The sequence below is a fragment of the Panthera uncia genome (genome assembly GCF_023721935.1).
Source record: "Panthera uncia isolate 11264 chromosome D3 unlocalized genomic scaffold, Puncia_PCG_1.0 HiC_scaffold_8, whole genome shotgun sequence".
Taxonomy (NCBI): Eukaryota; Metazoa; Chordata; class Mammalia; order Carnivora; family Felidae; genus Panthera; species Panthera uncia.
This window is the reverse complement of record NW_026057586.1, coordinates 73,319,063-73,332,303: the sequence shown is the minus strand read 5'-3', so window position 1 is coordinate 73,332,303 and position 13,241 is coordinate 73,319,063. Positions and strand designations below refer to the sequence as shown.

Below are 13,241 nucleotides of genomic sequence, written 5' to 3'. Positions count from 1 at the left end.
AAGTAAACGGCATCACAGATTTGAAAGCAGAACAAGCCTCCTGGGCTGAGATGAGGCAGGTCTCAGGAGTGAAGGTGGCTAGAGCTTCCGGCTCTTTTCCTGTTCAGATGGCTGCCTGGATCCCTGGCAGATGTCCTTGAAACAAAGAGTGAGGGCCAGGGGAGGAAATCCCAGGATAGCCTCCCTTTTCCTCCTACCAGAGTGCCATCCAGTTGAAAAGACAAATGGCCAGCCCGTGATGGGCCCCAGTGTGATAGCCCAGCCTGAGGAGAATGGGGCAGGTGTGTTGTGGCCTCAGGAAGGATGTTCTGGGAGGCAGGAGGGGCGGGGGCGGGGGGGGGGGCAGCAGTGGGCAACCTGGTCTGCTCTGAGTGGACTTGGACAAGCCCCTTTACCCTGCTCTCCTTGCCCGAAACCCGGGGATGATTTTCACAGTCTCTCGGAGTGTGGTGTTTCAGAGGATTGAAGGAGATAAGGTACGTGAAGGGCCTGCCTCTAGGCCTGGCTCGTGCTCATGGGTCGTGGCTGTTTCCACTGTGGTGCCGGGAGCCAGGGGAGCCCTCATAGGCTCTTAAGCCGGGAGGTGATGAAGGCGGATTTCAGGAGTGTGAGTCTGACGCTAGGGCTGCGGCGTGGAGCGGGGAGACTTTCAGGAGGTTGGGGGTCGTGGAGACTCGCGGGCCAGGCCTGCGGGCTGGATGTGAAGAAGAGGCCAGTGCAGCAGACGGCAGATGGCTTTTGTCGACTGGATGGTAAATGGGGTGGGGTCAGAACAGAGAGAGGGCATGACTATGGCAGGTGGAGCCTGCGGCCCTGGGGCGAGCAGGGATGCTGTTGGCGGCACGGGAGGCCTGGGTGGGGTGGCAGAGGAGGCAAAGAGGCCAGTGCCTTATGCATCTAGGCCCCCTTTTTCGTATCCTCTTACTCGCCATGTCGAGTGGCAGGTTGTAGCCACCCCTCCAAGCGGAAGGCCCTCTGGGGGGCTGAGCGGGCTCTCCCTGGCCATCCGTCAGGCGGAGCTGACAGCGCCCGTCTCCTGCTCTCTCGTAGCCTTAACGAGTCCATGCCCTTGATCACCAAACAGCTGCAGTTCCTGTGGGGGGTGCCTCTGATCCGGATCTTCTTCAGTGACATCCTGAACAAGAAGCTTCTGGAGAACCAGGAGCCAGCCCACGCGCAGCCGGCATCCCCCCAGAACGTGCTTCCCGTGAAGAGTAAGTGGCTCGGGGGGGCCGACCCTGTGGCTCTGCCTGGCTCGGGGGCCGCTCCTGTTGTCCCTGTGTGCCTTCTCCCCTCTGTTTCTGTGACGCTCGGACTTCTCCCACAAGGGTTTTAAGACCACTAAGCCAAGTTCACATTCAGCAAAACAGCAATAGAAAATCTTCAGGAATAGAAAACAAGGACCAGGGAAATAGCAGTAGGTGAACAAAACCGAGGTCGTATATAGAGAAGGGTGTCCACAGATGGGTGTGCCACAAGGGCCATGGTGGTTGTCTCTGGGCTTCCATTTGGCTCTGAATTTCTAGTAGCTAAAATGAAAAGGGGGGTGGGGATCTTTTCTTACTCTTCCCTAGCAGGAAGAAGGAAGGCCCGTTTCTTAAATTTTAAATTTTTTTTAAGTTTATTTATTTTGAAAGAAAGAGAAAAAGCATCAGCGAGGGAGGGGCAGTGAGAGAGGGAGAGAGGGGATCCCAAGCAGTCTCTGCACTGTCAGTGCAGAGCCCAACACGGGACTTGATCCCACCGACCGTGAGATCACAACCTGAGTCAATACTAAGAGTTAGACACTTATCCAACTGAGCCACCCAGGTGCCCTCAGTTTTTTAAGTTTATTTATTTATTTTAGGAGAGAGAGAATCCCAAGCCGGCTTCTGCGCTGTCAGCACAGAGCCCGATGTGGGGCTCCATCTCATGAACCGCGAGATGATGACCTGAGCCCAAACTAAGAGTCAGATGCTTAACTGACTGAGCCACCCACATGCCTCAGAAGGTTCATTTCTTAAGGGAGGTAGAGCCTTTCTGAGTTCCTAATCATAGAAAAAGTCTCCCACGTGGGGGTCCGTATGCAGAGGACACTGGGTCACTGGCCAGGCCACCTTGGCATTGCTCCTACTGCGGAATCAGTCATAGGGTCCATGGAAAGGTTTCTTGCCCACTCTGAGAAAAGTTCGGGAAATGCCAGCGACACCGAGTTCTGTGGCGCCACCTGCCTGTGGCAAATGTCCAGGTTCCGGGTGACTTTTCTTCTGCCAGCCAGTGTGGTGCAGAGCCCCATGTCACAGCTGCCCGGGAGCAGGGCTCAGTGTCGCTTCAGCAGGATGTAAATGTAAGGGAGAAGGTTTAAAACTAACCTTCGAGCACAACCCAAAGCAAGTATCAGTGCTCGAGGTTGATGCTGCTCCCCTCTGAAAGGACAGAGAACTGGGAATCAACCAGGCCACCCGCCTTCACCCATCATCCCCTAGTACGGTCGAATTTTTACCCTTGTGGGTTCTGAAGTCCGGTGGCAAAGTAAAGGAATCCCCTGTAGGAGTCGAACGTGCCTGGCTTGTTCTGGAACATCTTCTGATGTTCTGAAGAGGTCTTTGGGTTCCACCTAAAAGCCTGTGGTTAATGCTTTTCTAATTTATCCCAGAGAGATAACTTGAGTCAGAGCAGTGGCCCCACTGTCCGGCCCTGTCTATAAAGGAGGCACGTTATCGAAATGCTCTTTACAGAGTGAAACTGGGCAGATGGCTGAGCGTCTGCTCACACGTTCCTTCTCCTCTCCATGCCAGACCTCCTGAAGCGCGCGTTTCAGAAGTCCGCATCAGTTCGGAATATTCTCAGGCCTGTTGGGGGTAAGCGTGTGGACTCTGCGGAGGTCCAGAAGGTCTGCAACATCTGCGTCCTCTACCAGACCTCGCTGACGACCCTGACCCAGATCCGGCTGCAGATACTCACAGGTTGGGAGGCCTGAGGCGTCTTCTTCCGTCTCCAACACTGGGGGATGACTTTTCTTAGAAAAAGCTGATTTTCTTCTGGCTTTCTTAGCTCAGAAAATATATTTTGGAGGAGGCTGTTTTTGAGCTATTCCCCTTTGAGGTTGATACACCTCAGCTAAATGGCTCACACTAACCTCCATCCTGGCGCGGCCGGCTTGCTCCTGTGACCTGGCTCTTGTTTTCATTACGGAGTGCCATTTGCTTTCAAAAGTTACTGTTTTTCTGAATAGAAAACTAGGAAAAAAAAAAAAGAAAAGAAAGAAAACCTAGACCATATTTAATCTCATTTTCCAAAGATAACCACCTGTGCCTGAGTGTGCTACACGTATGTATATATTTAGACTGAAATACGTAGTTGTGCCCTTTCCATTAATCATCTTAGAAGCATTTTATCCCGGTCAGCGGTTCTTCCAAAGTGTCATTTTTATCGGCCGCATAATATCTTCATCACATGGGTCTCTGCCCAGCATTTTCCTTCTTAGCTGAGCAAGGAAGAAAGTTCTGCGCCCCGCCCCCCTCACCCCGCCCCTGTGAACACAAGAGTGTGGGTACTGGGGGCTTTCCACTGCCTCGCAGGACTTGCTCGTAGGAATTGGTCTTACGAGGACAGGAAGTCTGTGAGCCGTAAAGCCATTGACTACGTAAAGGATATGGAACTTTTCTGTTTCATTGTACCTTTTTTTACATCATAAATTGCCACTGCCTCTCTCTTTCACACTTACTCATCTTCACGTATTGATAGAGCACCTGTGTGTGCCAGGCTGAGGATAAAGAGGTGACTGAGACAGTCGGGGTCTCTTCCCCGAGGGATTCTAAGAATGAGGAGATGAGCTGTAGGCACGGGAAGAATGTAGCGCCCGTCATGACGGGCACTGTGACCATGGATGTCATGAGACAGCGTGGGCTTGGACTGGAGCAGGGTTTCCCGGCCGCGGCACTGCTGGCGTTTTGGGCCCGACAGTTCTTGGCGGTGGAAGCCGTCTTGTCCTTTGCAGGATGTTGAGCGGCCCAACCATCACAGATGCCCGTGGCGCTTCCCCTCCCCGTTCGTGCCAACGCTGCCCGTCTCCAGACACTCTCAGAGGCCTCCTCGGGGGCAGCGCGGTTCCCGCTTGGACAACACAGGCCTGGCGTGGTGGCGGGGTTGAAAGCAGGGGCACCTGGGCGTGTTTTAGAAGTCGTGTCTGCAGGTCCTACGGTACAGTTGGATTTGGGGGAGTGAAGGCTAGAGGCTTCCAAGATGAGGCCGGGTTGTTGGCCCCCACAGCCTGTGGATGGTGGTGCATTTGCAGAGCTGGAGAAGCCCGCTGGGAGGGAGGCTGGGGGAACAGAGTCCTGCCTGGCCGTGAGGAGAGCGAGGTGCCAGGCAGGCACGCGAGTGGACCGCGCGGGGGCGCGAGCAGAGGCGTGCTGTGTAAAGCCCTGGGCCCGGGGCAGGTTCCCTCGGGGGAGGGTAAAAGCAGACGAAAAGGGTCCCGGACCAAGCCCAGGGCCCCAGCACCCAGTGTGAGGGCTTAAGAAGCGTATCGAGTGACGTGATTTTGAGGTGAGCGTTCAGCTTTTTGAGGCGACCACAAATTCAGGCATCCCTCCTCGTCCCAGTGAGAGAACCCAGAAGTTCTCTTGGCTGACTTGAAAACGTATCCTTTTAAGAAGGAGATAAACTAGCGTAAAGCGTCGGTAGAGTATTGGGTCTGTTTGTTTAGCGACACGCGAAGCAGAGTGTGGGAGACCACGCGCTTTGCTCCCGCTCCTCGCGTGCCACGTGCTGCCCTGTGGCCCGGCTCCCCAGGGCCCTGCGTCTTCGTTGCCGTCGGAGTCGCGCCGGACGCAGCCCTTGTTGAAGCCGCGTCTGAGGCCGGGAACGAGCATGTTCGTCCCCGCCGTGAGGGCCATTCACATGATGTGAGAGCAGTTGCTCTTCCCTTCTCGTCCCGTGGGAGTGTATTTGTGGTCCCCGCAGTGCGGCTGCTCACTCCGTCTCTGTCTCCACCTCCTCTTAAATTCTGAGGGGTCTGCGTTCCGTAATCTCGTCCTGCCCCTTGGAAAGTGTGAGCTCTAGCCTTCAGGAGTAGTAAGTGGCCACTCCTCTCTGGTTCCTTCAGGCCACCCTGGTCTAAGCACAGAGCAGCACTGATTGAGTCTGTCATCGTCCTCCTCCTCCAGGCGGGTATACCTTCCCGAAGCGGTTCTTTGTCCAGAACCGAGTAATTCAGAGTGCCCTGTAAAATGAGGGGGGTTATAAGGACTCCGGCAGAAAGTGAAAAATGAGGAATAATTTGAGGTACACGCCCTACTGTAGTTTCGGGGACGCATGGACTTTCAGAGCCAGACTCTCTGAGTCAGTAGCTGCACTAATAGACTTAAAATGTGATAGTGACGTAGCCTGTGTGTCTGATGCCTTGTAGCCATCGGGAAGCATTCGTAAAATGCCATCGGGAAGCGTTCCTAAAATGTCTTCTCCACCCAGGGTTAAATGTTTGTGTGACACTTCACGGGATCTCTGCTACAGTCGTTAATGGCTTTCCCACTTTTAACAAAGGTAGAATAGTAGAAAAGAGGAAAGCTTTGCTAAATTGTAGGTGAGCCAGAAAGATGGTTTAAAGCAGGGGTCAGCAAAGGGGCCAAATGCGGCCCACCACTTGGTTTTGTAAATAAAGTTTTATTGGAACACAGCCCCATCCATTCATTTACATCTTGTCTGTGGCTGCTTTTGTGCTATGCTGGTAGCATTCAGTAGTGTGACAGGGTGTTAGGCCAGGCCCACAAAGCCCGAAAGTACTGACTCTCTAGGCCTTTCCAGAAAAAACTTGCTGACCCCAGATTTAAAATAAAAACGCTGAGTCAGACAGACCTGGGTTCCTCTTCTTGGCTCTGCTCCTTATTGGACTGAGTGATTTGGAGCTAATTACTCAACCTCTCCAGGCTTCAGTTTCTTCCCTTATAAGATGGAGGTAACGTTAGGTTTCACAAGGTAGAAAGGTGATAATGCATGCAGAGTACTTAGAATGACGTCTGGAACATAGAAAGCACCCACTAAACGGTAGCTGTTATTGCCATCATCACTCTCGGTGGTGATAATGATTTTCTTAGTAATTGCACCTTTTTTCACACCCATTAAGTGTCCACTAATAGGAGTGTTTTGTTCCCCCAGCGGATAGGAGAAACCGTGACCCAGATGGTGCCCCCACCTGAAGCTTGGGTTTCTCTGTCCTTTTCCAGGACTCACTTACCTTGATGACCTGCTCCCCAAACTGTGGGCGTTTATCTGTGAGCTGGGGCCCCACGGAGGGTTAAAGCTCTTCTCGGAGTGCCTCAACAATGACACCGAAGAGTCCAAGCAGCTCTTGGCCATGCTGACGCTGTTCTGTGACTGCTCCCGGCACCTCGTCACGTAGGTTGACTGCTGTGGGGCCGAGTTCCTCTCCAGAATGTGGAGAAGCCCAATGACAGTGTCAGGAAGGAAGCAGTTGCTGATGTGATTGCCGCCATCCTCCGGACCCGTGTGGCAGGGTCATTAGGAAAATTAGATGAGAAAACATTTTCAAAGTAGGTGGCACATAGTTGGGGTTCAGCAGTTCTTAGTTCCATCCTTCCAGGGGAGCTGGTTCAGTCCCACTGAGTGTGGGCTCTGGGATTCTCCCAGAGCTGGGTTCAAATCACTGCTCTACCATTTCCTCGCTAGGTTAGTAGTTACCTGGAAAGTTCCATAGCCTGAGTGCCAGGATGCAAATCCTGGGTGGGCCACTTCCTGAGACACCCCGGGCAAGTGGGCTCCACCTTTCCGAGCCTTTGCTTCCTCACCTACAAGCGGGAACAACAGTAGCACGTGTCTCTGGGCTCTGTGGTAAGGATTGCAGGAGATAAAGCACACAAAGTGCTTAGCACAGTCCCGGACACTTAGGAAGGGCTGCGGGCTGCGGTTCTTGTCATGATTATCGACTAACCCTAGGCGAGTTGCTTAACCACTCTGAGCTTCCTCCTTCAAAGAGTAGAAATGGTTATCAGCCATCTGATAGGGAGTACATGAGAAAAGGAAAGTCAAGTTCTCAGTGCAGTGCCTGGCTCAGAGTGGGGAATTAATAGATGTGAGTCCCAGTCAGTGCTTTTTTTTTCAGCCTATGTGTCTACTTGTGTGTTTGGTATTCTTTTAATTCCACTTTTTCCAAAGGTTGGTAAAGAATTATGAGAATGGACCCCGTCAGGCAGTTATGTTCATGGTAGAAGACATTGGGTGGGAGGGGATCAGGGACACAAGGTGACAGATTGGGTAAGAACCACGGAGAGAGGTGCTCCGTGAGCAGTTGGAGGCCAGGGCAAGGGTAAGACACCCTGAAGGGCTGGGTCTAAGACGACCCAAGAATGAGTCATGCCCTAAGATGAACGGAGCAGACTTAGGAGATTTTCAGGTAGAGCTGTATCTTAAACAATTCATTTATTCACACATTCTTTCAAACATTCGTTTTTCATTCCCTCATAAACACTTCTCAGGTACCTACTAACGGTCACTAGTGGCTGCTGCAGATGCAGGGAAAGATTCTACAGCTTTTCTCAGTGGGCATACACTCTCTGTCAAGATTTCTTGATAAGCATGGATAGGCATGGATGGAGAAGGTGTCACAGTCAGATCCTTATGAATAAGGAGAATACAGAGAGAAGCTTATTGTTGTTTTCCTCTCTCTGTTGTGGTTTTAAATTTTTCACTATGGACAGTTTCAAATTAATAGAAAGCGGAGAGAAGAGTAGAAGGATCCCTCAAATGCCCATTACCAGCTTCCACACTCATCTGCACGTGGTCGCTTTTGCTTCACCTCTGTCCCCAGCTGCTCTCCCCTCCGGGTTCTCCTGAAGCACATCCTACCCATCAGAGCTTACTTCGTGAGCTTCTATTCGTCTAGTAAGAGGTACACATCTCGTCGTTCCTCCCCTTTCCTCCGTGGGAAGTTGTGAATAATTTTCCATCTGATTTAGGATCCTTGACGACATCGAAGTTTACGAAGAACAAATTTCATTCAAACTGGAAGAGCTGGTCACCATCTCCTCTTTCCTGAACTCCTTTGTGTTTAAGATGATCTGGGATGGGATCGTAGGTAAGGCGAAGATGCCAGCCGTCGTGCTGCACGCGGGGAGGCCACGGTCTGGAACATCAGCTGATGCCTAGCTTTCTCGCCCATCACAACCAATTGCACAGGCACGTTTATTCACGTAATTGGAAGTTGTACTTCTCCTGTCTGCGGCCTCTTAAGATAGTAGGTGCAGATATGGAAGTTTTACATCTCCCTTCAGGAAGTACGTGTAGGTGTGAAGGATTATTAACGATGATGATTTTGCCCCGGATCTCCCTTTGCTTCTTTGAGTCGATTTCCGTGAAAAGAGAACATGTGTCAGGGCACGCTCCAAGTCAGAGCTCACCTCCTGAAGTGCTTCCAGTTTGCTTGGTACAAAGCTCCTTAGATTAAAAAGGATCAGCTGCTAGTGGGAGGCAGACAGTGGTGATTGTGTCTGAGACGCTAGGGTCCTGCAAACAGAACGTACCCAGGGCGCCTTTTATTCTGTCGATTCCACGTGGACTCTATAGAGTGAGGGAGACAGAGACCTTGGTGGGGGCTGGTGACGTGCAGAGACAAGGCGCCATCCTCTTGGCTCCTTGCCAGCCCTGACCAGCTCTGTGTTTGCAGCTCTCCCATTTCTTTGACCCACAGAGAACGCCAAGGGGGACACCTTGGAGCTGTTCCATTCTGTCCACGGCTGGCTGATGGTGCTGTACGAGAGGGACTGCCGGCGGCGCTTTGCCCCCGAGGACCACTGGCTGCGAAAGTGAGGAGCAGGGCCGGGCGAGCGGGTTTGTGGGGGCCAGGCTCCCCTCCGTCAGGCGGCCAGACTCGTGCTCTGGGGCCAAAGGGTCTTCATCGCTCCCTCATCCTCTGTCCCCCTGGGAGGACAGACCGCCCAGTGGTTGGTGCCTGTGAGGACGTGCTCACCCTGAGGGTGGTCAGGGCTCAGTAATGGTGACAAAGCCAGGGCATGGTTAGCAAATGGGAAGAAACTTCTTGTAGCTGAACTGAGCAGCAGGTTATGAGAGTTCAGTGGTGGTTTTTATCAACAGAACGAGCAGGATGAAAACTACAGCTGGCCTTTTGGGGGTAGGGTGGGGAGATCCACTTACAACAACTAAGTGTAAGATGTCTGCAGTTTTGTTTTGGTTTTGTTTTTTTTTTAGTTTGTGTATTTTAAGAGAGAGAGCAAGCAGGGGAGGGGCAAAGAGAGGGCGAGGCAGGATCCCAAGCAGGCTCTGTGCTGTAAGCACAGAGCCTGTCTCAAGGTTTGAACTCATGAACCGTGAGATCGTGACCCGAGCCGAGATCGAGCTTAACCGACGAAGCCACCCAGGTGTCCCAAGATGTCTGCCATTTTTTATAAATGACATGTCGGCTCTTACGTTGTGGCACTAGAGTGGGGTCTGGCGGAGCAGAGAGTAGGTATTTTAGGCTTTGCAGCCAGAGGCTCTCCTTTGCAAGAGCCCCAGTCTGCCATTGTGGCGGGAAGGCGGCCAGTGACGGTACGCGGTGGACGGACGTGGCCGTGTTCCGCCGAAACCTTGCTTACAGAAACGGCAGCAAGCTGGAGCTGGCCGCCCCTGCGCTAGAGAGCTGCTGTCCTATGATAACCCCAAACCCATGCCTTTCTTCTGCAGGGACCTCAAACCTAGCGTGCTCTTCCAAGAACTGGACAAGGACAGAAGACGGGCGCAGCTGATCCTGCAGTACGTCCCTCATGTCGTTCCCCACAAAAACGTGAGTTGCTCTCAGAGCCGGGCCCCTGTGCATCTTTGTGCCCCGCCACATGGCACCCGACTCGCCCCCTTTGCTGTAGCAGTTGGAAAGAAAGAAACGAGCTCGTTCACTCTGCAAATGTGCGCGCACAGTGGGTCTCCATCTACATCAGGTATTAAGCCGAGTACAGAAACTGCAGAAAGTATGCACTGGCAGTTCTAGCAGGTGGGGGGCATGTCACAGGGATGGATGCTGGGGGAGTCCAGACAAGGGGGCCAGGCCCAGCTGGCAATAGGGGGAAGGGAGTCAGGAGAAGCTTCCAGTGGTTAAAGGCCCGGGGGGTTGAGAATACGGTGCTAATGGAGGGCCCGACGTACGGTCTGGCTGCGGAGGATATGAAGGAGAGCCAGGAAGCTGAGCGGGTTTATAGGGGTTGGAGCTGGAAGGACCCTGCAGACCAAGGGCAGGAGCTTGGATTTTGGCCAGAGCCGTTGGAGCGTTACCAGCTTCGGGGGCCCCTGGTCAGAGCTACGCTTTAGAAGGTTCCTTCTGGCCATGGGGCGGAAGACCAGCTAGAGGCAGAGGTGTTATGGGAGTGGAGAGAGGATAGGGTCAGAACAAAGACATTCAGAGAAGGAAAGGAGGGATTCAGGTGGTGGGCGGGCTTCTGGCTTGGGCTCCTGGGCGCTTGGGGGAGTCATTCCCTGGGGTAGGGGCGCGGGCTAGAGGAGGTCAGCTTTGAACAGGCGGCACAGGCGTGCGGTGTCCGCCACTCCTCGAGGCCATCGGACAGTGGGGCTGGAGAGAGACACTGGACGTGGACAGCGCCCAAATCTGACTGCATCCATGGCCACGGACAGGGTGGTCAGGGAACCGGGCGGAGTCAGACAACCAAGGGGCCTGTTGTTAAGAGGGCCAGCATGAGGAGAGGACTCATCAGAGGAGGGAAACCAGCAGCGTGGTGTCCCGGACCCCAGAGACATGAGAGTCTCAGAAAGGGTCAGGTACGGTGGCCAGAGTGTCAGGAAATGAGGGAAGGTGCTGCCCGTGTCCCTGGTCTGTAGTGAACACTCCAGAAATGTCTGCTGGAACCCGCAATGATACTGTGCTCCTTCAGAAGAGACTCTTACGGTCTTCGTGTGCCTCTCTTTCTTTTCCTTTTTCTTTTTCTCTTTCTTTTTTTTTTTAAGTTTATTTATTTTGAGAGAGAGCACAAGTAGGAGAGGAGCAGAGAGAGAGGGAGAGGATCCCAAGCAGGCCCTGCGCTGTCAGCGCAGAGCCCAACCCAGGGCTCGAACCCATGAACTGCAAGACCATGACTTGAGACGAGAGAGTCAGACGCTCAACACATGGAGCCACCCAGGCGCCCCTCCCTTTGTTTTTTCTTTTTGGACAAAAGACATTTTTAGAAAAGAGCCTAAGTCACATTTTTTGTACATTGAACCTTAGTTTTCAGAGATACATATTCCTCGCTGCTCTTTGATATTGTTTTGACCTTGATGTTAATACTCGTAGTTGCCGTTCTTTACCCTCAAGTAGTGATTTGCAAACGGATGTGGCTGTTTAAATTCTTATTGCACTTGATAGCAGAGCCTCTTAGAAATGAAGGGAACTTGTGGGGATTACTTAGCTAAACGCCTCCGTCTGGGGTGGGAGGCCTCCGACAATACACCTGACCTTGCCTCAGGTAGAAGGCCAGGAGCCTTGCAAAGCCATCCGTTGTATTGCTTTACTCTTCCCAGTGATGGGACGGTCTTCCTCACCTTAACCTGATTTACTTCTGTGTAACTTACTCTCTGGTCCTTGAACAGCCACTCTAAGTGGAATCTCCAAATCTTCTGAGATGTGCAGACAACTCTCGTTTGCTTTCTGGTCTGCTCTGTGCCACAGGTAGCATCCTTCCCCTCCCCCCAGCTACTCCTTGGGGAAGTGGCTTCCAGCCGCCCATCCCCTGGGCCTCGTCCAGTTTGGGGCAGTCTAACTGAAAACGCAGCACCCTGCCCTGGCCCCGCGTGTCCGTGAGGTCAGCCCTGGACCACAGCACTCCCATCCCTTGTAGTCTGGGATTGCCGCTCCATGTGTCTGCAGGTCACAGGCGCTCTGCTGGGGTGACCCTGGGTTGTCACAGGGCATTTTAAGTTTTTGAGAAGAGCACAGTGAGATCCTTTGGACACCATGTGGAGCACCAGCCCGAGCTCACGATTTCAACGCTCCTTTCGAGGATGCCACTACGCTGGGTTTTAAAAACAAAACTCAGTTTTCGTTTCAACGTGCATGTATTTTTAAAATACGAAGCTCTTAGCACATAAATACTTACCGAGTGGCTAGGACCCTCGCTACCTCGTAGATGGCACTGTAAGTATTTCTTTTGACCTAGGAGTGCCGTGAAAGTCATTACTGAGTCTGGGGGTACTGAGAACAAGAAGCCTGAGAACTTCTGAGATTAGTTGGCATGTCTTGGGGACCAGGCTATAATCTAATCCTCACTGTGTGTTTTTTCTTTGGGGAATTGGGGAATTGTGCTTAAGATTGCCATCCAAGCTTTTTGTCCTTGGTTCAGGAACTTTTTCTCCTCTCGTGGGGACCCTTCCCAATCCCCTGGCACCTGTTCTGACCCTTTTATGGCCCCAGCAGGTACAGGAGGGCATCTGACGCTCAGTATGTCATAGCAGCGAGGCACTGTCCCCTCCTGGGGGGGCACGTACTGCCCTCTCTCGCTGGCATGTTCTTGCCAGAGCGCACAGGGGGGTTATAGTCTCTCCAGGCCTGCCCACAATCTTGCGCCTGTCATTATGGCATCTGCCCTAAACACCAGAACTCTCCCTGTTCTTGATCTCATTCATGTGGGTGGCCCACAAAGCTGTTCCTGCTTCCCTCAAAGTTTGTAAAGGCCTCGGCTTGGGCTCGTTCACACACGCAGCACTTTCTTCTCTGCACTCTCTTACATTGCTTTTACGCTTTTACGTGCAGTGCATCCTCGGACTGGGACTTGAGACCTTCTCTTTTGTTCTGGCCTGGAAGGCCTGGTGCCACATGGGGTGGGCAGTGGCTCTGTGGTGTGGTGGCCCGTGTGTGAGTCCCAGGTTTGACTGTGGCCCCTGTGTCCACCAGCTGTGTGACCTTGGGTGAGTCAGTGTCTTCATCTGCAAAATGGAGACAAGGACCCTTTCTCAGATGTCTGCTGCCGTCTTGAGGCCTCTCATACCATCGAGAGCTGCGTACCGTTGCCCCAAACCCCCTTCATGCCCCATGGAGACCAGAGCCCCACACAGTCTTTCCTTGACTCCTGCCATTCTCACGGCCACCTCTGCACTTTTAGTTCTGTGTGGGCAGTCTCTGCCCCATATGGGATTAACCCAGGTGGGAAACTCTTCTTTTAAAATTTTTTTAAAATGATTATTTGTTCATTTTGAGCGAGAGAGAGGCACACACATACGAGTGGAGGGAGGGGCAGACGGAGACGGAAAGAGAAGATCCCGCGCAG

General features: G+C 52.7%; 1 protein-coding gene across 4 annotated transcripts in view; it reads left to right on the top strand.

Annotated features, from left to right (window-relative positions):
• The window catches only part of UBE3B (ubiquitin protein ligase E3B), a 52,396-nt gene that overhangs the window by 18,196 nt on the left and 20,959 nt on the right, over positions 1 to 13,241 (top strand). For all 4 annotated transcript variants that reach the window (XM_049619168.1, XM_049619169.1, XM_049619171.1 and 1 more), the window contains 6 exons: positions 1,051 to 1,214; positions 2,778 to 2,945; positions 6,207 to 6,378; positions 7,956 to 8,074; positions 8,687 to 8,801; positions 9,679 to 9,778. In XM_049619168.1, coding sequence (XP_049475125.1) covers positions 1,051 to 1,214; positions 2,778 to 2,945; positions 6,207 to 6,378; positions 7,956 to 8,074; positions 8,687 to 8,801; positions 9,679 to 9,778 — 838 coding nt within the window. The remainder of the gene's footprint in view (positions 1 to 1,050; positions 1,215 to 2,777; positions 2,946 to 6,206; positions 6,379 to 7,955; positions 8,075 to 8,686; positions 8,802 to 9,678; positions 9,779 to 13,241) is intronic.